The sequence below is a fragment of the Dermacentor albipictus genome, chromosome 1 (assembly GCF_038994185.2).
Source record: "Dermacentor albipictus isolate Rhodes 1998 colony chromosome 1, USDA_Dalb.pri_finalv2, whole genome shotgun sequence".
NCBI classification, from domain to species: domain Eukaryota; kingdom Metazoa; phylum Arthropoda; class Arachnida; order Ixodida; family Ixodidae; genus Dermacentor; species Dermacentor albipictus.
In genome coordinates this window covers 92,964,843-92,992,330 of record NC_091821.1, presented here as the reverse complement: position 1 = coordinate 92,992,330, position 27,488 = coordinate 92,964,843, and the positions used below count along the sequence as shown (strand labels likewise).

At 41.0% G+C, this 27,488-nt stretch overlaps 1 protein-coding gene across 1 annotated transcript in view; it reads left to right on the top strand.

Moving 5' to 3' along the window:
* The window catches only part of rt (Protein O-mannosyltransferase rt), a 51,328-nt gene that overhangs the window by 4,001 nt on the left and 19,839 nt on the right, over positions 1 to 27,488 (top strand). The window contains exons 5-13 of the mRNA XM_065432867.2: positions 650 to 899; positions 3,807 to 3,872; positions 3,968 to 4,061; positions 8,940 to 9,095; positions 9,477 to 9,638; positions 19,527 to 19,585; positions 20,815 to 20,907; positions 25,117 to 25,213; positions 25,300 to 25,392. Coding sequence (XP_065288939.1) covers positions 650 to 899; positions 3,807 to 3,872; positions 3,968 to 4,061; positions 8,940 to 9,095; positions 9,477 to 9,638; positions 19,527 to 19,585; positions 20,815 to 20,907; positions 25,117 to 25,213; positions 25,300 to 25,392 — 1,070 coding nt within the window. The remainder of the gene's footprint in view (positions 1 to 649; positions 900 to 3,806; positions 3,873 to 3,967; positions 4,062 to 8,939; positions 9,096 to 9,476; positions 9,639 to 19,526; positions 19,586 to 20,814; positions 20,908 to 25,116; positions 25,214 to 25,299; positions 25,393 to 27,488) is intronic.

The window sequence follows — 27,488 nt, the reverse complement described above, 5'->3', positions numbered from 1 at the left end:
AATTTGCTCTGCTTTGTAACTTAAGTCTAAAGGTTGTTCATGGGGAAACCACTATCAAAACTTTATTGAACTGTCCTTTGTATATGTATAATACCTCAGTTTAAATAAAGATCATTTTATGAACACTGTCAACTTTGGTATGAAGGAAATCAACTTTTTTCGCAAATCCATTCTTATGTAAGAACAGTCCGAGATTGTGTAGCTCCTTCACTATAATTTGACTAATTATTTTTCAGCACATGGATGGTTATTTATGCAGTGTTCATTATTTTTAACTGCTTTGTGTATTGAGCCCTAAATTTGAAATTGCTTAGTGCTTTTGACAAAGTTATATTAATAACAGTTTCCTGGTGCAGTGGGTAAGTAACCACCATGCTTCACTTATGTTAGGCTAATATATTGCACCAAAAGTGATTGTTCCAAAATATTGAACGTCAAATACTTTCATTGAATGTGAATTCATTGCAAAGCAGTACTCTTGTTTGAAATTTTGAATATTTGTGCATCCTTTGCATTGTGCCTTCATTTTCACGGAAAGAGCAATTTTATACTTGCACTTTGCACATTATTCAGCTCAAGCCTTGATAGATCAAGCACTTGCTGCATGAAAGCCAGTCTGAGAGGATGCCTTTTGCCTATTTCTTTCTAGGTTACAGTGCATCAGTCCCATTGTGGGCTTTACGACTTGTGCCAGCATTGTTTGGCTCACTGTTGGTGCCTGTCACTTACCACCTTGCACTGTCACTTGGTTTGGCCCAAGTGTCAGCAGCCTTGGCTGCCATACTTGTACTTTTTGAGAACTCTCTTCTTACCCAATCACGGTTTGTCCTCATGGAAGCCATCCTGATGTGCTTCTCAGCACTGGGCCTGCTTGCTTTGCTCAAGTTCCGGAAACAGAGGTCAGTTATGATTGCTACATTGTTGGGCTGCTCAAAAATTGTTACTTTAAGTTGTCTGCACTTTGGCTAAGGACAACCTTGATGAAGCCTGATCACTTGGTAATAGAAATAGAGCTCACACATTTAATCCTGAAACCTGCATATTTCTTGATAGCAGAGTACATAAAAAGTCCCAAAATTGTGGCAACTATTTTTAGTCACTTGAGTGTGCTGAAAGCAATATGTTTTTGGGAGGCAAGCAAAAAAGGCCAAGTGAGAAAAACCTTGCCATAATTTTTCCCCTGCCTACATTGTGGTTCAATATAGAGTTTTTGTTAGTTGCATTACTAGTCATATAGACATTCCATACAATAAATAAATAAATGCAGTGCAAATTCCTACAATGCGTTGTGAAGATTGAACCACACCCTATTGCCTTTGTGTGGGCTTTCACTTTTCTTCTTTAAAAGCCACTATACACATTAATCTGTATGGAACAAACCAGTATAAAAGTTCCTAGGTTCAAGCTATTATTGCAGGAGTGGAGAAGCTTGAGGCACAGGGAGTGCTTCACGGAAATGCCATTTTCCTGTCATCCTTGGATTAGGCATACAAGGCTAATCGCTAATGAGTCACAGTCCACGTTTTTAGAATGTCAAGATCCGTTAACGATTTTTGATGTATCTCCTCCCAGTATGAAAGGTAGAGGCAGGCATGTTTTTATGCAGTTTAAAAAGGCAGTATGCCCTTTCACTGCACACTTGGATAACCTCCCCAAACATTTTCCTTGTTACAGTAATGCAAGTGCTTGTATCAACAAAACATGAGCGTTTTACAAAAGCTTTAGTCAAGTGTAATATCATTGTACACCCTTCATGTTTCTGCGTCTTCTTTCAATGTATGTTTGACAGACCATCAAGGAATCTCCCATATGGATGTTGGGCCATTGAAAGGCATATTTGCTTACTGCATGTGCTTGCTGGTGTGGTTTTTCCTATTTGGTTGAGCAATGCCATATTTTATGAAAGGTTGACTGCAACAAAATTTGAGACCATTCAGAATAGGCTTAGTGTCCATATACAAGCATCCTGCATGCAAAATTTTACATTTAAAATACAAGTGAATGCATAGCAAAAAAGCTAGCAAAAATAGTCATTTTTCATAGCGGAACGGAAGAAAATGCTGCCACTTACTGCATGCTGGAAATGATGCAGAACCCTTATCGTTAAGAACCAGTGCAGCACAGCAGCTGGGCATTACCTCAGAGATCAAGCTATGCCTGTGGCGTGCTGAAAATCTTACATCATATCCACTAACCACCAGGTGCCTATGTCTGCTCAGCGGCTCTTTAAAAGGCTGTTAATAAGAAAAATTATATTTACCAGATCTGCAGCTTTGCCAAGGTTGCTTCAATACTGATATGGTACTAATGTGTAACCAATGCAGCCACGGTGAAATTCGTTGCATTTCGCCTTTAATAGCTCCAAAGCCTCTCTAATTTCTTGTTTGTAGTAGCCTATATGACACCTGCCTTTTTATTACGGAAAAATCCTATGCATTGTTTTTTTTCCCTCCGGTCTCTTCAGCTCAGCTGTCCTTATGGTAGTGCTACTGTTTTTATTGCTATATATTTAACATTGTGCAGGGTGCATGATTCTTTCTTTTGATTTGTTACGTCAGTTCTCCAATGTTTCTAATATATTTTTGTTAAGGCTGGCATGCTTGCAGTGTAATTACTAGCTGGTGTGTTCGTATCCTTTTAATTTCTTGTAGCATTTATGAATAGCAAAGAGGCAAAAGAATAGGGTGAACCAAGGGGGCATAATTTTTAATAGTAACAACCACATGAAGCTAAGGAAAGCATGGGAAATTTTTATTGGCTTCATTGTCTGGCCTAGTTGTTAACAATAACTCTAGCCCCTCGGTTACCTCGATTCTTCTCCCTCGCTGCATAATGGGGGTCTTGACTGTGGAAGCCTTGATGTCTTTAGGTGGCAAACAAGGGCTTGGTGGCCATTTGGGGGATGCCTGCAGTTGAAAGGATGTTCCACATCTGCCATCATGGCTATGATTGGTGCCAGCTAACACTCCTAGGGGTAGACCTAGCACACATACATAAATACCCAAGAAAGTGGACATAGGGACAGCTACTGCTGTAGCTCAATTGGTAGAGCATCGCAAGTGTGATGCAGAAGGCGTCTGTTCAGCTCCCACCGGTGCCACAAATTTTTTTTTTCATCTGCTTTCATTTTCTGTTGTTGTTTCTACACTTCAATTAAAATGGACAGATAATTTCAGCCATGCTTTTCTTGGCTTCATATGAATGACAAAGGTTATATGTTTCACAAAATCAGATCACCTTAGCCGTCTTTTCCATTAAGTATGCTAATAGAAACATTTAATGATCTGACACACTCGCCTGTAGTATTTTTGGCTAGCGCTAGTGTAAATGTTAGGTTTTGTATTTAGTACTGCTACATTATCAGTTAAATGGATTTCAGATGGCAGGTTACTACTGCCTCATACTTGTCTCAAGCCATGTTGCCTCAAGCCTTGTACTATTTCTATTGTTTAATCTGTTCTAGGTATGACAGTGTGGTACATATACATCTGGTCACTAGAAATGTCACAAACTGAACACTCATGTCTGGAGGCTGTCTGCCAAGCCTAGCACAAGCTTTCCAGAAGCAGTTATATACCACACTGAATCGAGACTATCATAATTAAAATGTAATTATTGCAACACATGAGAATGCAGTTGCTATGAACCGAAGTGGGTGAAATGATAGTTGTAAGTTTTGTGCTGATCACGCTTCTCACTGTAGCTTTATAAGCTACAGTGAGAGGCACGAAACTTTGTCATGTCATTTTATAAATGACATGTGATAGCCACCTAGATTTTTTTAACATCATGTTTCTTTATTACAGATCATTCACATTCTCTTGGTGGCTATGGTTGATCCTGTCTGTCTCATTTCTCACGTGTTCCATGTGGTAGGAGCCCTTGCACACTCCCGTGTCCTTTGCGTTAAGTAAAATGTTTTACTTTAGAAGACTAATAATGTTTTTCTTTGCCTATTTTCTTTCAGCGTCAAGTACATAGGCATTTTTTCTATGCTTTTAGCAGTCTACATAATGGCTAGAGATTTTTGGAAAATGCTTGGAAACAGCTCTCTCTCAGATGTGAGTGTGAATGCCACTTTCCTGACAGATTACTATTGTGCATGCCTCATTTTTAGAAATGAAGCACTCATTGACATTAAACTACATTATTCATTTTTTAAATGAACCTTGTTTTAATATTGAGACTCGTGATGTTGACTTTGCGATAGCAAATCAGCATGCACTGAAAAGGTGCCTTCTTTAGAGAATAAAGGGAAAAATATAGCATTTAAGCTTCTTTTTGCAATGATGCCAAAGGTATTTTGATGGCATAGACACTTTAAAGGAAAGCCATTCTTTGGTGTAATTTGAACTTGCATTTAAACTTTTGCTAGCTTACTTCAGTGAGATTTTGTATGCTGAGATGGTAAAAGAGATGGGAATGTATTTTCAAAGTTACATGTGTTGATATTTTCATACCTAGAGTGCTAGATTTAAAACATGACCTTGAATACTATATACGGGAGTAGGTCTAAGCATAGCAACTTCATTGCGTAGTCCTCGTTTTTTTCCAAACCACCACACCTGTGAACTAAACATAGCATTCTTTAGTATCTCCAATGTACATAAAATATTATTCAATGTCATCATCTACATTCATATCACTTGTTACTACTGCTGCAAGATTTCTTGGAGAGGGCTGGGCTGGCTTCTTTAAGCGTGGAGATGAGTGTTATACCGGTGCCTCACGTACACTTCTGTTCACGATTGGAGCTGATCCAGATTGAGCTTGATCTGGATCAAGTGTTGCTACACTGTCATTTGCGATCGCAATCTTGCAGGATACGAATCTGGATAATCGCAATTCGTGAATCGTGATCAGACCTCTTGACTGCAATCGCAGGCTGAAGCCTGCGCCCTCTAGTGCAGTATTCTGAACGTGGTACATTGAAAAAGTGAAGGCAGCTCAATAAAAAAAATGTTTAAAAACGTTTTTTGTCTGCAATAGTAAGTTGTAAAATTGAAGTATTGTAAAAATTTAACCATATTTAAATCTGAATTTGTAGCCAAGGCATCATGCAGTTCTGAGAGTTCCAGACGATAATAACTCGACCCGGATCGTTGGACTGTGTAGCAGCGACCATTGTTGATAGCGATCAATAAATTCTGTCTGGATCGGCCCCGTTCATGATTAGAAGTGTACGTGTGACATCGGTGCCACTTCTCAAAACAGTGATGCATGTGCATTTGTTATTTCACCTGCATTTATAAGAAAATTGTGTGGCACAGGCACAATTGTGTGTCTGGTGTAAGAGCATTGTCTGGGCAGGGCAAATGCTGCCGAGCTTTATACAGGCTAAGTTAACCTGTACTCTTAACTTTTCCAGTGTGCATTGGTTAGCCTTGTGCCTTGTGGGATTCGTTGACTTCCAGGACCACTTCAATGAGAAGCGTCAGTGGTAAACTTCATTTGGAGAAAATGGTATAAGATACCAATTTATAGGTCACAATGCAGTCTTGAGCCATGACACAGGCTTGTGGCACATATTCAAGAATGTGAACGTAACATTTGCAAGCTATAAATGTTGCTTTTCTCATAGTACCAGGCAGCTAAAGCAACAAAATTAGAGGGCTATTAGAGGAGGTAGGCATTAATTTGACCATCTTTCTTTTGCATTTTGCTACATAGAGTGGTTCAGAGCATGTGCATACATGGCAGGAGCAAGGCAGAGAGGAAAGATGACGCAAGAAACTAATTTGGACCTTTGTGCTGCGTCAAATGTGCACAGCGCCCTCTGAAGCTCCCTGTGCGTGGCCATATTAGCCTCTTGACAGCTGTAATTATCCGTGATCCCCCGCACAAGCATTGCAGCAATTGCAGTGCTTACCTTTCTACTAACGTGCAAAGCCCAGAGGGAAGCTAGATAGCATGTTATAGAAGAAAGGGAAGAGGAGGCAGAGAATGCATAGAACCAACGCAAGTGAATAACACAAGTGAAACAAGTAAATAACAGCCTTGCCAGTTTTTACTTGCAGTTTCCATACAGAGGGGGGAGGGGGGCTGTTTGGGAGAAGTTGACGTGAGAAGGCGAGGAAACGCTACTATTATAGACACGACTGCGGTTGCGGGCTAACAGGATAATATAAGTTCAGGGTACGGTACGGTATGTGAATAAACACCATGCTAATTTGTCAAGCGGACAACTTACTAAGGGTATGCAGTAGCAGAGCTGCATTAAAGCATACTGCAGTGTCTTGGCAACACTGTGGAAGTGGTCACATGTCAAGTCAGCACTTCAGTGCTTGCCGCTGCAGCTTTTTGGCAGCCGCACTGCTCGAGTTCACAGGCTTGATCCTGACCGTGACAACTGCATTTCGAGGGGGTGAAATAAAAAAAACACTTGTGCACTTAAATTTAGGGACACATTAAAGAACACCACAGTGTCAGAATTAATCCGGAGTCTGCCATGCCTCATAATTGTGGTTTTGGCACGTACAGCCCCATAAATTCAATTAGTTGAATACTTCTGCCATGGTGCAATGCACCATGTGAGGCAATGAATATGCTCAACCCTCTCAGTGGTTATGAAGTATGGCGCACAACACCACCTCAAGCAAACACTTCCCTCTGTTTGTTCTGTGTACTACGCAGACAAACAGCAGTCGTGCATGCAAGGTAGCATCTAACATCAACTCACCACTCTTGTGTTGGACTGGATGTTGGAGAAATTAAACATTTGCCGTCGACATCACTGTTAATTATCGTCAATCAAAGCAAACAGCGCAGAAAGCTTTGCTTACATTGATTCCCACAATGCATGGGATCCGCATGTTTTTTCTGTCTGGATTGAGTGATAATTAGTCTTGCTTTGTCCTTTACATTGCATTGCATTGTAGCCTACTGGAACATAGTAGTCTAAACAGTGTACACTCTTGAGCACATGCTAAAGTATGAGGCAGTGTTAGAATAGTGTAGTTGTCGGAGTAAAAAATTGGCCAACTCAGCAGAGCTTGTCGAGTCTTCACTGCATAAATATTGTTGAGTTAGCTTGGCCAGACTGTACATTTTGCAATGTTGAAGTTGGGAGGCGTGACATACACTGGAGGTAATTTCAATGAAAGCTCTTGTTTAAGTTTTAGAGCGCAGCTTTTAGGCAGCCATTTATGTGGTGAGCACCGACATAACCAAGTGAAAGAGCACAGGGAAGAACGAAAGAGCAAATATGGAGCGCAGGAGGGGGGGGGGATGAAACGTATGAGGAGGAAAGTGGAGGAGGAGGGTATGGCAAAAGCGTGAGAAGAAAAGTGTAGCATGGCAACAATGGCTACGAGATAGTGCCAGAGTAGTGCGCATTGTCTGGGAGGTCTGTCTGTGGCAACTGCTATGAATTGCACCCATGCATCACCCATGCGCTGTCTCTCACAACGTACAGATTAGCGAGGTATTCGCAACATACTTCGCTTTGTTTGCAATGTGCTGCACGAGACAGATTGTCCGCATTGGCAAATATATTGTGCAATGAAAAGACTCACAGAGCTTTGCTCAAATTTCGCATTAGCGGCCATCATAATCGTCAATGATTCTTTTTTTACTCTTCAATGTGCTGTATATTGTCAAATCTAACCAGAAATAAAAGTGCAGTCTTTCATTCATAAATGCAAGGTATAGCTCAGAGATTAGGGATTAGCAGCGTGTTGAACAGGAGGTGTAAATTAAATTGGTCTTTTGTTTAGGGCTCATTCACCAGGGTTCACAGCGATACGACCTTGAGAACTTTTTAATATGAAACTGCCATTTTCTGGACTTGAAAATCCTTCAATTTCGTCAAGTGATTAAAAATTATTTAATCTTGCCTTCAGCTGAGCTTTGTGTATTTCACCACAAGGTTTATGTGAGCCAAGGGTCAAGCAAATCCAATTCAATTGGCATCTTCATGACATTTTCCTAAAAAAAAAAACTAGAGGGAACTATGGTACTGTGATCAGTTAGCTACCAGAGAATGATGGTTAGTACATGAACTTGTGCTTGTGGCTTCAAATGTTCTTGTCGCATTACTCATTGCACTTGAGCTTTCTAAATTTCCAAATACTCATGGTCTTGTAATAGAAAAACAGCAAGGCAATTAAGCTCTGCACAAATGCAGAATCATTGTGCATGGCTGCATTGATAATGCAATCTAATGTTGAAAGTGATCAATTTGAAAAGTCACAAAACTGTTTGAAGACAGAAAGACGATGTTTAGGCAAATTCATGTAGTGCCCATCATTCTCAAGCTGGCTGAACTGCCATACTTTCGTCTCCTGTAGACACTAGTACCATAAAAGTGTAGGAAGCTGTTTTGTGGTGGGTAGCCATCTTGTTTGTGGTGGCTGGTGATGGTTTATGTGAAAAAGACTTAGCGAGCACATGCTTTTTTGTTCCATGTGCAATAAAAAGGGTTTTGTCATTCTTTAACACAGTGTTTTGTTTTTAAACTGGTAGGCATTGGGGCTCCTTAATTCCCGAAAATGTTTTGGCAGGGCCTTGAAAGTCCTTGAATACCGCTACTTTTTTTTTCCGCAATAGCTGCCACCAACATTCAGTAAAAGAGTTTGTGGCCATGTTGTATTTGTGCAAGTATAATATGTTTACCTTTACAAACCATGAACTCTGATCCTCCCCTTAATGAGAAATCATAGTACAATGCGGTCCACTGTTGAAAGGGATGTTTGTGCGGATCTCGCGTTACAAATGCTTTAGCTGCAAAGGTCCGTTTAAACTATGTAAATGGACTGCAAAGGTATGTACAGAGGTGGCAGAGCCACTAACCACAAGTCGCCCTCTGGAAAGCTGGGCGATCGTACACTTGCCAGAGGAGAAAATTTGCGTGCGCTCTACGTTCCTGTGTTCCCTTTTACACTTGACTGCAATGCACATGCTTGGCTTGCATAAAGCTTATACTGTTTTTTTTTTCCCAGGGAAAACTGTGGGCACACTTCATTGCGAGGGCAACTGTGATGACAGTGGTGCCTCTAAGCATCTACCTTGGTGTGTTTTATGTGCATCTGAGCCTCCTTACTAGGGCAGGTCCTCATGACAATATTATGACGAGTGCTTTCCAAGCAAGCCTTGAGGTAATTTTGAGCTGTCTCATGGTATCACTCTGCTGACTCTCTCTTTGTTTGAGCTCAGCGTTGTGTGTTGGGATCCGATGTCTTTTTAATTCCCCTACACTTTCTGTTCAGGTGCTGCAGCCCCTTTTTATTTGTTTCAGCAGTGTATCGTGGTGGCATCTGCACATTACCATTTGTTTTACACAATTCAGATTTCATGTAGCATGAGTTCACAGGATTCTCAGCACTGAGCTAGTGCAGAGTAGTGCAGGAGATGAAGTGTCAAGCAGAGAGAGGTTATGTGAAGTTATATTAGAGACATTGCCCAGGCATTTCAGTGTCCACCATGCTCTTGAGAAGCTATAAATGTTTATTAGATTTGCATCCTTTCTGCCATTGCAGGGAGGATTGGCATCCATCACTAGAGGCCAACCTTTGTCAGTGGTCCACGGCTCACAGATCACCTTACGGCACACACATGGTCGTGCCTGCTGGCTACACTCGCACCCACATGTTTACCCGGTCAAGTACCCTGATGGCAGAGGCAGCTCACATCAGCAGCAGGTGGGCCTTTTGTGGAATTTTTCATAGTGTAATATCTGTAGTTATTAAATATTGTAAGCATAAAATGATGTGCTAAACATTAACAGCACCACACAACTTATAATTTATGCAAGTGGTAGAAGCATGTTTATTTACTTCCATATATGTGTAGTAAAAGCTCAATTTGTATTTTATGGGAGCAGAAAGAAATGGCTGAATTATCAAACTGGATAATTGTTGAATGGACCAAGATGACAATGAATGATTAGTATATCAACATATCCTCACTTAGGTAGTCAATGAATTTACTACCCTCATTTATGTTTGCACGAAATCTGTATGTTAAGTGCAATTTTTGCCAACTCGTGCAAATGGCATATAGTGCTCAACATTTCATGAGAACTCGTGTGGTTCCACTATGGTCTCGATGACATCTGTCATGTTGCACTAAACTGGATTGAAGCTACTACTAGTTAACTGTTGCATCCTTCATCCCACTATAATGTGGCACTATGCCCAACAAAGAACATGCAATAAACGAAATGGAAATTGTTCGCAACAGCAATTATATCTGGTTCAATGGCAACACACATGTATGACAAGATGCTCAAATTCATGAAAAGACAAATCACAAATGTACATTAACAAAGCCAAGTGTTAACAAAATGTTCATCTGCATTTGCAATTTGTCTTTTCATTTACTTTAGCCTCTTGGCATAATAAAATTTTGGTTTGTTGGCTGAATATCTTGAGATTTTGACATTTTACAGTGTTAAGAAGGGCAGTGACAACAAGAAAAGAATGTACACTGTGCTGACCAAGAACATAAAATGTAGCTAAGCGCAGTTAATCTTCAGGTGCCATTTAATTCTGTCCATTGAAAACTTAGTGTCAGCACATTTCTTGTACCTTCAGAATCATGAAAACTCTACAGCTTTAGAATGGATTTGGAATTTTCAATTCTTCAGGGAGTTTTGTCAAGTTTATAGAATGTGTATTCCATTTGAGAACTCTTTACAGTAACATAAGTTATAAGAATAACAACTATTTCATGGCTACCATAGTTGAAAAGAAACTTGAAATATATTCCTGATGTAAAACATTCTGAAAACAATGAAAAAAGGGGACTTGCTACATGAAGAACAAACTGACATTGAGGGCAAATGCCTTCCAGTTCAATTTACGGAAAGCACTTGGCAGTACAGGTCCAATCAGAAGTGGTTAAAGATGTTTGCAACATGTTTCAAATATTAAAATTTTAATCAGCGTTTTTGATTTTGGTGCACTACCTTCATGTGCATAATTATGCACGTAGCACCTGAAAATGGTTAAAATGGTCAAATGTTGTTATCAAATAAAACTGTACAAATACTTGGATATCATTGAATAGTAAACGTTTGAATAATTAGATTTGCAAATCGAATATCTGCTATTTGATCTCTCGGATATTCGGTGAAACAGCAGGAGTGGTCAGCGCCTTAACGCAAACTTCCTTGGGCCTACCGATTTTAGAGACGTGCCCCTGCTCTCTCCTCCTGGCTAAGCCCCTGGCTCTACCATGGTCGAACCACGCAGGGCTAATGATGGCTACGCATATAGCCACACGTGAAGCAGTGATCGAGTCATGTGATGCGTGGTCCACACTTTCATCTATCATGCAGATTGACCTTCAGAAGCTGATCATAGCCCGCAAAACCCACCTGCGCAAAAAGCTAGGAAAACCCTTCTGTATTTTGGAGGGAAACTAGAAAGGGAAGCTTTGTATGCAATAAAAGATAGCCATAATAAAGAGGTCAATTATTAATCTGAAAACCTGATAAGATTATTTGGTGCAACATGACTTTGCTATTTATTCACCTTCAGACAGCAAAAAGCACTTGATTCTATTTGACAGGCAGGTGTTCTACATTCATTAAAAAAATATTTTCCAGACTTTCATATAGAACTGAGTTGTAATCAGTGCCGGCATACTAATTGAGCGTTCGCTTTAAAAAGAGTAGACCACACTGTACATCTTTATTCCTAGGTACATAAGTTATTGGAAGCTTGCAACATTCTTATTGTGGAATACAAGTCGACTCCCGAACAGGAGTTCTGTGTTTTCTTGCACAAAGTTTGTAAGCATTAAACTTCATGATGAATTTTCTTATATGTATTCATTATTAAATATTCATTTCAGTATTCTGTTTGTTTAATTTCTTGATTTGATTCGGTATACAATTCAAAATCTATTATTCGGTATTCGAACATGTCTAGTGTCAACCATATGAAGCCAAGGAAAGCACAATGGAGATTTACCTACATATTAAATTGAAATGCAGAATTAGTTGCGAAAGGGAATTCAATTTTGATTAAGCTTCCATTCTTAATATGCTTTATATTCTTTGTACGACCATGAAAAGCAAAACCTGATATAGAAAAGAAAAAAGGCAATGAAGATCGAAATTGGAAGAAGAGACAGCTTACTGCATGTGGGAGCTGAACTTTTGGCCTGAGTACTGTGTCCCAATTGCACTTCTAAAGGAGAAGCAATGGGTAAGCCACCATTCAGGCTATTAGAAAAAACATAGATATCATACCTATTTGCTTCCAAGAGATGCAGCAAATTATGCTGCATTACAGGGTTGCTGTTTTCTTTGACATTTTAATGGGACACTTAAGGCAAATATTAAGTCAAGCTAAAGTGATTAATGCTCGAGAACATCTCAGGCGTCAATATTATTGAGAACAGAGCTTTAGTAATAGAGAAATTAAGGTAAAGGTAGGACACAATTTCAGACTCCACCGGGAAATTTCAGCATTAGCCCGTTGATGTAAAAACTCATTCTAATTTTCCCACTTGTTCTCAACCATTGGTAATAAAAAGATAACTGCATTGCATTATAACATGGATGAAAATGCTACTTATCTACTTCTGTTTGAATGGGATCGAATCCCGGCCACGGTGGCTGCATTTCTAGGGGACGAAATGTGAGAAATGCGAAAACACCCTTGTACTTAGATTTAGGTGCATTAAAAGAACCCCATAAAAAATGAGTTTAAGACGTTTGCAGGGATGACATGGTCACAATTAGTACATGACCGGGGTAGTTGGAGAAGTACGGGTGAGTGCTTTGCCCTGCAGGGGGCATAACCAGGCTGATGATGAAAAGAACACCAGGTGGTCCAAATTTATGGAGTCCCCCACTATGGCGTGCCTCATAATCAGATCGTGGTTTTGGCACGTAAAACCCTATACTATATTTTTTACTTCTATTTGATTCTTAGAAAATAGAATTCATTGACACTACCCTTGACAACAATGTGGCGGGTGGTCAGAAGGTTCTTTTCGCTCAGCCTGTGGTCTCATGTTTTGGTAGTTTTTGTATTGCGTAGTGCTGCAGTTGCTTTCCTGGCTCGCAAACCTCAAAACAAAGAGGCAAGCACATACGTGCAATATTCAACGCGATAGACAGATCCTGTCATACTGTCGTGTCTCATGGGACAACTATATGGGGTGATCATTCTTAAGTTTTACAGAATTTTAAAAAAAAAAAAAAAAAAAAAAACACCCGCCGTGGTTGCTCAGTGGCTATGGTGTTGGGCTGCTGAGCACGAGGTCGCGGGATCGAATCCCGGCCACGGCGGCCGCATTTCGATGGGGGCGAAATGCGAAAACACCCGTGTGCTTAGATTTAGGTGCACGTTAAAGAACCCCAGGTGGTCTAAATTTCCGGAGTCCTCCACTACGGCGTGCCTCATAATCATAAAGTGGTTTTGGCACGTAAAACCCCAAATATTATTAGAATTTAAAAAAATCCCCTTTGGCAGATATAATTCGTCCATGAGGTTGATTATTCAGATAGGCAGACATTACTTGCGTGAGAAACTGAAACACATGATCATCTAATTGATATAAATTAACTAAATTTTAATTAACTTTATTGCACATACTGCAATTTACGAATTGTTGCCAGGGAGTTTGCAAGGTATAACGACGTGGAACGAATTTTCAGGATGGCATGGGTTTCTAGATATGCGCCATCAAACTAGTAGTAAAAATTCACTCTTGTTCAACTTACTTTTTTAACAAAATACTCTTTTATGCATTAAAGCACAAAAGTAACTGGAACACCCATGTAAATTTTCGCACACTTTAGCAATGAATATCTCGAAACTGGTGTCATCCTAAAGATTATTCTCAATGGACATGCATTTGCCAACTCACCGGCTACAATTTGTAAATCCCAATATGTGCCATAAATTAATTAGGAGGTTGATTAGTGATATTTTAATTAGCTCAATATGTGTTTCGATTTCTCTTGCAAGTAATGTCTGCCTCTGAATAATCCAGCTAAAGGACTAGAATTGTGCTATCTGCCACAGGCGAGCTTTAAAAATTATGTAAACCTTAACTATGATCGTCCGGTATACATGGGCGCGGCATCGAGAAAAAAGTAGCGACAAACTTTTGTCGTTTAAATCAATACAATTGATTTCTCGCAATTGAAATCTACAATTGAAATCTCGCATGCCCAAGGCCAAGATTTCAACCAGTGGGTTCTCGATGTAGTTTAAATAACCAGTTCTAGATATAGTTTAAATGTACCCCACCTATGGCCACGCCTTGCGGCCATCGGTGAGTAACATGGCGCCCAGCCATGAAGAGACCGAGCCACGACAGAACAGTGGATTCGGTGCCACAGCTAGTTTTGGCCATTGGTGTGGACCATTCGGGCATCCCGCAACATCGTATGGAAGTTGAATTCTCTGCTACTTGTAGTTTGTGTGAGTTTTGTGAGCCAGCAAATCCAACACAGCACTACAAAATAACGAAGCTACTGAAATGCGAATGGATGGGCAGCGCTGAGTTGAGTGAAAATGAGGCCTTTCGACTGCCTGCATCATTGTCAAGGGTAATGTCAATCACTAAGCACAGACTGCTGGGCTAGTTGGTTGTCAATAGCATTATGAAACATCATTCCAGCACACAAATAAACACGGACAATCAGAGGAGGACACTGAAAGATCACAAGAAGAGGCCATCCTGCAAATTAAAGCACACCAAAGCCCTTGTTGACTGTGAAGTGGGCGTGGTGTATAGCATTCCCCTTGCCTTTGGGAAATGTTATATTGTCCAGTCTGGGCACTGTCTCAATAAACACTTGCTAGAACATAGCAGGAATGCTGCTTCACTAAGTGGCAATGGCCATTTAGCCAACCACATTCGCCGTTGCTCGCATAAGCCAGCATGCAGCGTTTTTTGAGAAAACATTAATGTTGCACAAATTCAGCACTCAGAAAAATTGAGAGATTTGAAGCTCTTTGTACCTCTAATGAAAAAGACTACTGCGTCAGTGCTCCTTCTGTGGCGCTCGGGAAAAAATAACTTGTTTATCTCAGCGCAAACCTGCGTGTCATGTCACCCAAGTAGGGCAGTAAATTTTCAAGATTGTTCATGAGTGATGTGAAACTTTTGCCTTCATTTGGCTTTTGTTGCCTTTGGTGGTTATGGCTTGGTTCGAGGAATTGTGTTTAAGTGGTAGGGTGCAACAGCAGCGCCTCCCTTTCTACGTAAAGCCCTGTTTTCCATGAATAAAATTCAGTTGAATTGTGGCGTTGTTGTTGTCCCTCTCTGCTTGTCCGTATTTATTTGTTGTGTTGGAATGATGTTTCATAATAATGTCGATCAGGGGCGACTTGCAGAATCATTTAATAATGAAAATAATAACGAATTTAAGAATGCGTTCTTGTGCGGACTAGGCATTGTCTGTGGAACACTTAAGAATGTGTTCTTAAATTCATTATTTTCGTGATTAAATGTTCATGCAAGCCTCCCCAGTTCTTTTTTCTAAAATTGAAATATAACTGGACAAGTAGCATTTTCTTTCATCCTATAATGCAATACAACGATGTTTTTATACTAGTTTTTATACTAGTTTTTATACTAGTTTTTATACGATGTTTTTATACTAGTTTGTTTTTAGTACTAGTGACAGAAATTAGATGAGGAGTGCCTTTGTCACCGGGCAAGTACTTTTACTTGCCCTTCTACTTCTGGTAGTCTTGGAGCCAGCATTTACAGCTTCAGCCTCTCTGCTAGCCGCCTCCAATGAGGTGGGCGTTCTGACCGAGCTAGGCATTTTGATGAATGGGTGGTGGCGTAAACTAAAGCCCCTCCATACTACTACCACTGTGATGAGGGGGCTTAATCGTAAACGTCAGTGGTCTGCGCAGTGCAGGCACCTGGTGCCGCAGAGCTTAACCAGCCAAACACAGAGCTACTATTGCTGTAACCAAGTGTGAGACGTTTTAAACATTTAAAAAGACATGTTCATGATTGTGCTGCTATCAACAGTTTACACCAGCAGCAAAGTAGCAAAGCACTTGGTTATTGCTATATTAGCTCTGTGTTTGTCTGGTTGAGCTCTGTACCACCAAGGGCACGATCGGAGATAGTCGTTCGAAATGTGCGTTCAGTTTGCATTCAGTTTTGCATTCAGCGCCGACGGGCGCGGCCTAGGTCAATTGCTTGTGGCGACACTACATGCAAACTGTAGTGTCGCCTGAACTGTAGTGTCACCTGCACGACGCAGCCCCAGATGGCTGCGTCGTGCAGGTCGTTCACGTTTACACCTCCCTTCATCTGGTTAAATGCTTAGTAGTTAGCTTGCGCTTGCATTTACCCAAATACCGGACACACTAAAGCTCTCTATTGTGGTAGTAGTAATCCTCCGACATGATGTGACGGCCATTGATGTGTAGATGCTGGCACTGATCGGAAACCAACAGCCTGATGCACTGCCACTCCACTCGCATGTTGCTTTGCAGAGGGACACAATGTTACAGCTTGACATGTCGCCAAATGCTAGATTTGCAGCCCACAGTGTAACAAGGGCGATCCATGGTGCTCTCAAAAAGAAAGCTCGAGACCAATACTGACCGTGCAGGTTGCATCAACATGGAGAACGTTGTAACACAAGCAGACGACACTTGCTGTATGCCGGAAGTGCTTGAGTGTAGTGATAAATTCTCTTTCTGGTTATTTTTCTCTTTTTTTCGTAGAAACAAATTAACCAACATACGAACTGTTATGAACAACATTTGTTCTCCATAAGGTTGGAAAAATTATCGATGCCGCGACCTAGGTAGCCAATCGAATAGCTCACCCAACTTAAATTAATTGGCCTAAGTAGTATATCAATTGGGAAGAGGCTGCTGAAAACTCAGGGGAGCGGTGCTGCTGCCATCGATAGTGATGCATATTTTTAAAACCTTATAATAAATTACATGCCTTAGGCAGAGCGCTTAAATGCATCACTTAATGATCAGAAAAACCTACTGGAACAACTCAGTACGTTTGTACATAATCATCAAAATACACATGAAAATTTTAAACTTGAAACCCTATGTTTTGTTTAAGCTGTATGAATAATTATGACAGTGTTTTGACAAGGAATTTTAATCACAAATTTAAAGAAGTGTGCTTGCTTCAACACTAAAGCTTAAGAGCTGGAGACTGTTAGAACTACCCCAGTAGCAGTTATATAGTACAACCTATTTAAAAATGTTGCTTCATTCACATAACGGGCTTATTTTACTTTAATGTTGCATAGAAAACACAGGGAAGGCAGGAGATGAAAATTTAAGACAATGTGCAAACAGCTGATCGTCTTGTTCACCTTGTTCTCGTTTTGCTCATCGTTTTCATGTTGCATGTGATTTTTATTAAACTCCAACAATACATCTGCTGTAACCATGAGCCTGTTACCTTGTGCTCACTAGCAGAATAAGTAATGGTGTCATATCTGCATGGAATTACGAATTATGATTTTGAGGCAACAATGGCACATCAAATAAAAAAATTCATGGCAGTCGCAATGGGTGGATTGCTGAACATTTTTATTGCTATTTCTCTTTACTATTTTAATATGCCGAATTTCTTGTGATTTGTTTCCAAGCTGAAATTGCAGACATTCAATTTTGTGAGGCAGGCTGAAGATTTAGCATTTGGAAGAATTGGTTCTGTAAATTGCTTATACAGCTTATTACTAATTGTCTGCCTTTTCTGAAACCGTGAAAGTTATGCAATATTTAGGTATTATCAGATGTAAGGAATACAACTAACATGCAGATGCTGTGCATATAAATAATAACGTAGGCTATTTTGGCAATACAGTTAAACCTCGATATAACAAACTTCAATATAACGAAGTATTTAACGTTTTGTAACCTCTTGCCATAGAACACCGTGTATTTAAAACCTCAATGTAACAAAGTATGTGTGCCATTGCAATATAACAATTTCACTTGAGCCACAAAGGAATGCCGCGACAATAAATGGAAACTTCCATGGACGCAGATGGTCAAATGATTGAATTACAAGCGGCTGCTTGCAAACACACCTCTCAAATAGCATGCAGTGCGACAAGAGTGACCGCCAAAGTGGAGCCGCATCATGTTCCGTATAAAGTATAAGTGCGATAAGATGCTATCACGGCCAGCGCACTTTTTGCTTTAGGTGCGAGTGAAAGTATGCGAGAGTGAGAAAAGAAAGATGGTGGCTTCACGAGTGCCGCCTTCCAGCTCGAGCAAAGGGAAAGGGTGGGGAGGGGAGCTCGCTCGCGGCAACGTGGTCAAGCTCATGCACTTGAAGGTTGGGGGGGGGGGGGGGTAGGTGCTTCCCGATTTCTGGCGCGGGTCTCGGCCATGGCTGCGCATGACTGTAAACACGGCTAAGTGCATACGCAGTTGCGCACCCTACTTTAGAGGAAATCTGCTGCGTCTGCAAAGAGTGGGCGTGCCGAGACGGCGTGGCATCATGTTAGCCGTCTTCATGCGCTTTTAGTATTGAGGTTGCATAATCTTGGGTTTGGGTGACTCGTTGGAGCCATAGGCAGACAAAGCATTCGCTCCCTGCTGCCAGCGCTTTTCACGATAGCGTCATCCCAGTGCAAGTGAGGCTATCAGCTGCGGTGGCGGAGTGCGCACGAAAGCGTGGCTAGCTTCGTTTAATCTGTACCCCTGATGTAAAGATATTGTCGACGTAGCATGAAAGCGTGCCATTCATCGCCTACTCTCAAATTCATCAAAATAAATTGTTTTCTTATTCAAGTTTGCCTTTTTTTTATTGTCCGGTAATTCAGAAAATTCTGCGGCCCCTTTCCTTGTAAGCAAAATCTATCGGCGACTGTACCTATTTGCATAAAAGGTCGAATTTCAATACAATGAAATTTCATATAACGATGCAATTTGCCAATTTTACCTACTTCGTTATAGTGACGTTTAACTGTATTTGTTGTCCTTGGTGGCTATGGTGTTGGGCTGCTGAGCACGAGGTCGTGGGATGTATCCAGGCCAAGGCGGCCGCATTTCGATGGGGGCGAAATGCGAAAACACCCGTGGTACTTAATTTAGGTGCACGTTAAAGAACCCCAGGTGGTCGAAATTTCCAGAGTCCTCCGCTACGTCGTGCCTCATAATCAGAAAGTGGTTTTGGCATGTAAAACTCCTTCATTTTTTTTGTATTTGTTGTCAATCTGTGTGAAAGTTTGTGTATCGAAGTGTGTGATTGTGTGTGTGTGTATATATATTGAAACTTTTTATCATATTTCTTTGATTCGGATTTGATTTCTGTAACTCGCATGGTATTTGTCTGCATTTTAGCAATGCTTGTCACCAAATGTTTTGGTATATTCACTTAGTTGCATGATTTATGGTACATGTACTCGTGATGTTTCATCAAGGCACTGTTTCGGTTCTACTGTACATTGTTCAGTACAGTAATGTTCCAATAAGCAAAATAATTAAAAAGGCAAAAAAGACTGCAAGAAAGAAAGGACAGTTAACCAGTGGTGCTGAAATCTGCATGTAGAATAGAATTATACTATGTGTGGTTCTTGCACATTACTGATGTTAGGCCAATTTTAGGTGACATGCTACAGCTTCAAAGATGTCAACAACTGGTGGATAGTCAAGCGTCCATCAATGTAAGTTACTAAATAAGGTTTTTCTTTTTGCTTGTAATTGTTTAAATACTATTAACTGTATTTATAATAATTTCTGGCTAAGTGATGTCCCCCCTTTTTGTTTTTCTGAAAGCTTTTTAGCTTATGACCCTGTTTTAATGATTCTACATAGAAACAGTTTTTAAATGAGTAATCAAGTTGCATTTTGCACAGTAATATAATATAGGTGGCTTGTTGCCTACAGTTGTTAGATTTTTATTGTTCTGCAGATTTCGTAAAAGCATCCAGAAGCTTTTTACATAAAATTTGGTGTCTGCTTTATATGTTTCCATGACACTGCATTTTCATCTACTGCTAATGTAGTGCAAATGCATAAGCAGTTTATGTTTATGGTCATAATCATCTAAAACCACAAACAAACTTTAACAAATATTACGACGCGTACTCATAAGTGTAAGCACATAAAGTTTTTTTTTAAATCGTTTTCCATCTTATCATGCCTTCTGGTGCGCAAGAGATGGTAACGCAAAAGTTTGGGCTAATGGTAAACAGTTTGCACTGTAGTGCCATGCATCCCACTGACTTGACATCTTCACAAGCAGCAGTGTTACAGATGTCACGAGGTTCAGTGCAACTGGCTCTCTGATACCCTAACCAGCTCTTAGTCATTACCATTGTGTGTTTTCTGCCTAATATGCAAGAGCATGTTGCATTGCTTTGTGCTGAAAGTGTCAGTGTGGTTCAAAACCATCGTGGGCTTCCTCATTTGTTTTAATATTTTTTATGTGGTCATTGCCATCATTGATGGCTTTTTCACTGCAACATAATGTTAAACTGCCTTCATTTATTTATTTATTCTTTCTACATTTTTCGGTGCCACTTGTTAATCCTTTGGCCGTCATGATTGCCATCCCTTCATCACTACACAGTGTTCAATGCCAACTCCAACAACTTGAAGCTTGTGCTTGTCTATTCACTTTGCCCTGTTCTTTATTGAGCTTGAATTGTTTTGCAACGTGCATTTTTGCCCGGTTATATTGTTTAAGAGAATGCTGGGATATATTTTTCTGGTTGCTACCGTTTCTTTCTTTTTCTACTGTAACAGCAATATGTTTTATATTAAAGCATGTTAAACCATCAGAAAACTATTGTTGATTGCTGTGTCTTATTCTGAACCATATTCCTTAGTCTGACCTGCATATTGATATGAAGTTAAAAAAGCAATGATTCTCACCCATTTGTTCTTTCAGAAAGGACATAGTTGTCTCAGACCCTCCGGATGTTATCAAGCATGGTGACATTGTTCAGCTCATTCATGGCATGACAAGTCGGGCATTAAACAGGTATGTGTATAATATGTTTAACAAAAACATGATTCCCTCATTCCAAGGTTTCATTACTTTTCACTATACGTTTAAAATGCTTGTTTTGTCTTATTCCAAACTGCTAGATCATTCATTGTTCATCATGTTGAGTTATTCATTATTCAATGTCTTATTTGTTTCTTTTTTCACTTGTGTGTGCTGTGGTCATTGGCATCTTGCATGGCACTATTATCACTTAATTGTCATCTGGAGGTATTGTTCAGACTTAAAGCAAGCTGCTGTCATGCTAACTCAACACTTCTCTGTAATTTAGTTGTTGCTTCACTAAGTTGTGTTTACAGCATTGTTTACACATATTGTTTCTCAATATCCCATTATATTGGAATCACTGTAATGTGATCTGTACTGCCAGTAATTAGTAGTAGCGCCAGTAGTTAGGCTAAGCAAAATTGATGTTATTTTTTTCAAGCTGGAATGTTAATTCTACATAAGTGGATGTATATAAACAAGAGATTACTTGCCAGCAGAAAGCAGACTGACTGCAATATATGTTGGTTGTCTCAAAAAATCAGATACCAGAATTCAGAGGTTCTAAAACAATTTTCCATAGCAGGACACAAACTCATCTACAATGCCCATAGCTGTTTTCTTGTTAGTGTATTATTAGTGCCAGTATGAGCATAGCTTTTTAAGGAAGCACAAAGCAAATGCAGTATATTATGAATATGATGTCTGGCAATGACAGAGGGTCGCACCATCTCATCCCAGTGTCGTGCTGATGCCAAAGCTCAGTGTGATGATGGGCACCGCAATACATTATGAACTCCAAAAGGGAAGGTGAGGGCATGTTAGTTGTGGCACTGTAGCATCTTATTGCTGATAACTCTGGTCATATAAGTTGCATTGAGAAACTTTTGTTGGAAAATATTTATAAGATGCCCTTTAATACCAGACAGAACTTCATGAGCACACTGCAAGCGAACAAGCAAAAATTGTCTAGTCCATGGTTGAATGGGAAGCACATCGGGCTGCTGCGCTGAGGGAACATGGTTCGAAACCAACCGTCGAAGCAACTTGGGTCATTGAGTCTGGGGCAATGTGTACATATGTGCCGCTCTTCCACAAACCACTTTCACGCTGACATGGGTCACTGTAGATGTGGGACTAGGTACCGTGCCACTCTTCACTGAAACTATTTGAAATGAAGCATCAACTTGGAACACTGGGTATGCGCCATTCATCAATGAACCTCTTTGGTACACTTGGGTCACTGGGTATGTGCCAATAGGTGTGTGCCACTTTTGAATGAATGTCTTTGAAACCAACTTGGGTAATTAGGAATGTACTGTTCTACAATGACAAAAAAGATCTTTAAATTTATCCGATGTTAGGCAGAATTGAACCCATGTCACATGGGTTCCTCAATGACAGCAACCCGACGCTTTAGCAGGCTATGCCACAAATGCATTGGATATGTGCTTGCTAAGCTGCACACTACGTGGGATGTGCTGTGATACAGAATAGCTGGGAAAAAATAGCACGGCTGCCGCAATGTGCATCAAGTTTCACTGCAGAGAGTCATGCAATTTCCATGGCTGTGGAAAAAATAATACGTGAAAACATTGAGAACAGCATCATTTATACAGACTCACTAAGCATACTTGCAGCACTTCAGCCTAGGAATGCAGTTCTGCCAATAATCAGTGACATCCTACACAACATAACAGGAGCCACGAGGCGGGGACAAAACATCAAATTTTGTTGGGCGCCGAGCCACATAGGAATCTGGAAATGAGAAAGCAAACGAGAGTGCAGTGAAAGCTCGAAATAAGGAAACCAAAACATAAGAATTTTTTACAGAGATTGCATGAAATTAGTGTGCCATAAACTGAAAGAAAAATGGCAGTTTGCATGGAACAATCAAACGAACAATAAGCTACGCCTTGTAAAACCCATCATAGAAGAGTGAAAGTTGTGGTATAGTGTCTCCCCCTGCGAGATCTCCGTGTTATCATTCAGTTATGTTCCGGTGTAGTCTAGCTAGATGGTGCACCCCCCTTCGGTCATGTGTCGAGCTTGGACCAATCAGAAGGTGCCATCTGGCATGTGGAGTCTTCGTGTAATAAACAGCCGCTAGCCAGCCCAGTCCTTTGTCCGGTTTCATCAGGAGCAGTTGGCTCCGCGTCTCCCTCTCTGCGTCAGGCGCTCGCCGCGCGTTCGTCGGACGCCGGGCCCTTGCTTGCCTGCCGCTGCCGACACAACAAAAGTCATGTTCACACCAAGAACGTTTTATTGAAGTTGTCTTATGTCGCCTCCGCATTGGACACACACACCTTACCATAATTACTTGCTGACAAAAAAAGAAAAGCCTGTTTGTGACAAATGCGGAGACGAACTTACAGTAACCCACATTTTACTCTCCTGCAGACAACTTGAGACATTGAGAAAAAAATATATTTTACGCCATTTTACAGCAAACGCATTTCTTTTCATCCTTCATTGATTTTAAGTGAAGATGCACTGGTTGGGACAATTCATGTATTTAGCTTTTTAAAAGAAACTGGTTTCCTTGAAAAATTGTGAAGCCTGACCTTGTTCTCTTTTACATCCAGTGACACACCTCACCCACCTTCTCATGTCTGAGAAGAAGGCTGAAGTGTTTATTTAATTTGTTGGAATCCTTGGGGTCCTCTATCAGAAAAGGATCTTTTGAGGTTGCCCAGCTTTTTCCTACATTATACCTTGCGATTGGCGCATGATAGCCTTAGTTGCTTATGCGCCATTAAACTGAACATCAACATCAACAACTTGGGTCACTGAGTAGGTATGCGGTAAGTGAGAAAACAATTCTCAGCATCTGCAAGCACCGGCGCACCACACTTTTCGTCTCGAAAGTCACGTGTGGATTTCTCTGCAGCACCACTAGCTGGCACAGCTTGTCCAGAAAGAAGTGCAAAAGAGGAGTTTGGCAATCGCACAACGCATTTCTCAGGGTTCGCACGCACCAGCGCGCCATGCACTTCTGAGGCCATGAGCTGGCTTCGTAGTAGCACCACTAGATGGCGCCGAGTGTTCTTGGGAAAGCATGAAAGAGGGCTCCTGCTGCAGTATACGCCTCGTACATACCGTATTTATTTGCATAATTATCGCACCCCTGAATTTTGTTGTCGAAATTCAATATTTTTTCGTTCCCATGTAATGATCGCACCCCGAACTTGCCGCAGCGATATGTCGTGTGCCAAGTCTAGCTAATGATGGTCGCGCTTACCATATGTCGAATGCTGCTGAATGCTACGTGAATAACTCTTCAAGACATACCAAGCAGTCTGCATGCACCAAACATTCTTAAGCAGATGCGCCATTTTATTCCTTTTATCACTTTCCACACTTCCATGAAAAAAAAAAAGAAAGCTACAACCAAACTTGCCTTGGCCTTATTACTTGTAGGCTTTATAATGGTTGTGGTCAACAACAACAACAAAAAAAGGTACCTTTCGATTCTTCTCGTCTGCACTCGTGGGCACACAACGAATCGTGAGCGGCAACGAAAGTAGCCACGTTTACACTGATACATTAGAAGTGTACCCTATTCATACGCCGACGCTTGTAACAGAGCTAAGATAGTCGCCCACACTTAGCGGAAATGTGCCATATGAGGATAGTAGTGAACACAAATGTCGCAGTTTCCACAGCGTACCTGCCATGTGTTTCTATGTCACTGGCAGCTAAGCACGCCCATCTCTTTTTCTGTCCCCTCAAAGTGGACATGGCTACGTTATTGCCACGAACTTGCCAATATTAACAATGCTATTCACAACTGATACGGAAGGAACAGTTCTAATGCACTTAATGTACTCACAAGAAGAAAAAAAATCACGTTCGGCTTGCTCTGTTAGCCTTAATTTTTGTTTTGGTGTTTCGCACTGTTACAGCAGCAGCCACCTGTTTGCTGGCCTGTTGTCATCCCGCAGTAAATGCGGGACGAAAAAAAATTTTTTTTCGCAGGAAATTTCTCCTGCGTAATGATCGGACCCCTGAATTTGCGTCAGTTTTTTAAGCAAAGTGCAGTCATTATGCGAGTAAATACGGTAACTCATTTGATGGGGCCATTGCGTTGTGTTGCTATAGTGATTCAATCCTAAACGCATTACCATCGACAGTTATTGTGAGATGGGTTCTGCCGAAGTTTTTCGTAAATTCCTTATGATTGGTGAATTTCTCTTTCAGCCATGATGTTGCTTCTCCAATGTCACCTCAGCACCAGGAAGTATCATGCTATATTAATTACAACATATCTTTCCCATCGCAAAACTTGTGGAAAGTGGTGAGCAACATTTTAACACCCAAGCCTTTATCTTACGTCTTGTTTCAGTAGCAATGTTCAACACCTGGTTCTGCTTGACATTTCAGGACATTGTGAACAGAGACACAGAAGGTGACATCTGGCATACCATACATTCGCATGTGCGACTAATTCATGTAAACACATCCCAAGCTTTGAAGGTGAGCTGAAAGCCATGTTTCAACAAAAATTACCCTGACCATTGTATGAGCCATAGCTTGCTGCAGACTTAAAGGAGTACTCACTGAAAATTTTTATTTCTTCATTGGATAGCTTTAACTCAGTAAATATGCTATAAAGCCTCATTTACTTGAGAGTGCAACAAATGTTGAGCTCTCAAATACGTTCCTGCTTCATGTAAACAGCTTCAAACAGGTGCCAAGTGCAGTGTGGCTTCAGACATGAAAGAGGGGACTATTAATGTCGCTGAAACCTCATATTGAGGTCTTGTGGTACCAGAAACCATTGACTCTCTCTCTCTACACACTATGACCATGCTGCTGAAGTTCATTCATCACTCCATGGAACGAGAGGGGAAAGCGTGTTCTCCTTCTCCAAGATCAGCACACAGTTGGAACAGCTAAGCTGGTAGCTTTCATAGACACAGTCATTGTAAGGCCTTCAGCCACCACACAAGGCTGACTGGCGTGCTCTTGAGTTGTTTGTGATACCACAAACTCCACTTTTGGTGACATGAATAGTCTCCCATTTCACTTCTGAAGCCACCCTAGTTTTGTTTTCAAAGCTCTGTCTTTCTTTTTTTAGCGAAGCTGTATATGGCTAGGTTCTGAAAATTTTTGGGTCCGTCTGTCGAGTTGCATTGACAGAGAAAATAAAACGTCATTGTCTATGCACCAATCGTGACTCGTTTTCATCACCCTAGCAACGTTATCAGCAGTTGCACTTTGGACTTGCTATGGGCAGGACGCTCATAGTTTGCTCTGAAGAAGAACGTACCCTCAAAGAGTGCCGACTTGAACAACAGCGTAAACAGGCGTGAAAGCGACAAGAAGCTGCCGCCGCCGAACGTGCAGTGGCCGACAGATCAGGACCATTGAGTAGCTCCTCTGTTACCGACGAAGAAGTACAGAGGGCCATCTGGAGCATCAGCGGTGGCAGCAGTGAGAATATGTGCAGCGACAGCGGGCGAATATGACCGACGAGGAATGGGCCATGGATGCCAAGTGCAAGTGCTGTGCCCATCAGGACCCCGAGTACTGTGAGTTGGAAAATGCAAGGCATCGACTTGGCTGCAATCCATCATAATGTTTCCCTGGGGCGATGGTGTTGAGTGGGAGTTTCTGGGCAACCCGTTTGACGCCACGTGTGTGGTATGTGATAGACAATGGTTTGCCGAGGACTTGACCACCATCAGTGGCATGCGTGGTCAGTGGCATTGTGGCAATGTGTGCACTCGGGGTCCCGATTGGCACAATGCTTGCACTTCGCCTCCAATGCCCACTCCTCGTCGGTCATGTTTGCCCACCATCGCCGCACATATTCTCGCTGCCGCTGCTGTTCCAGACAGGCACTCTGTAATTCTTCGTCGATGTACTACAGTGACCACAAAGCTATGGTCGCTGTGGTAACAAATGAGAGAAAATACAATGCGATAACAACCACGAAGTTGTATGTATGTCTTTATTCAGTCAATATCGCAGTAAATATATAAATCAATATAGTTAACACAATAGTCATCCCAATACAGCTTCGCTGGTTATCCTTCACAGAGCAGAAGGTGACTAAGTTTTCTTTTTTTTTTTTTCTTTGCCGATGAACACAACCTTTGTATGATGTAGCCTGCTACTGTTGCTACAATTCTACTAACCCCCATTTGCTTCCTGTTAGGAAGTCCCCCTGACAGTTTTTACTTCGGGACCTCGGACTTTGTTTGTGTTTTATGTGTCCTACTGATAAAATAAATTTAACTTCAACTCTGCAATTGCTACGTGTTTTGAACGAGTTGCGTAACAGTTGCTGTTAATTATTTGCGGCACCCTTAAATTGAGGCTTTGTACCATAATTATGGAGTCCGCAGCTATATATGTATATATATATTTTTAAAAAGTGGGTCACAAGTCAGTTCACCTTTAAGAACTGTGTAGCATTCATAAAGTTGTCTCACTGAAGGCATGTTTAGCTGGTCTTCAGAGTGCTCTAGACTCTTCTTGCAAGCAGCATTGTCTTGTGCTGGTGAAAAGAGAGAGCATGCATATTGCATTTGGCTGATTCTTTTTGATCACTCTCCTCCTGCGTT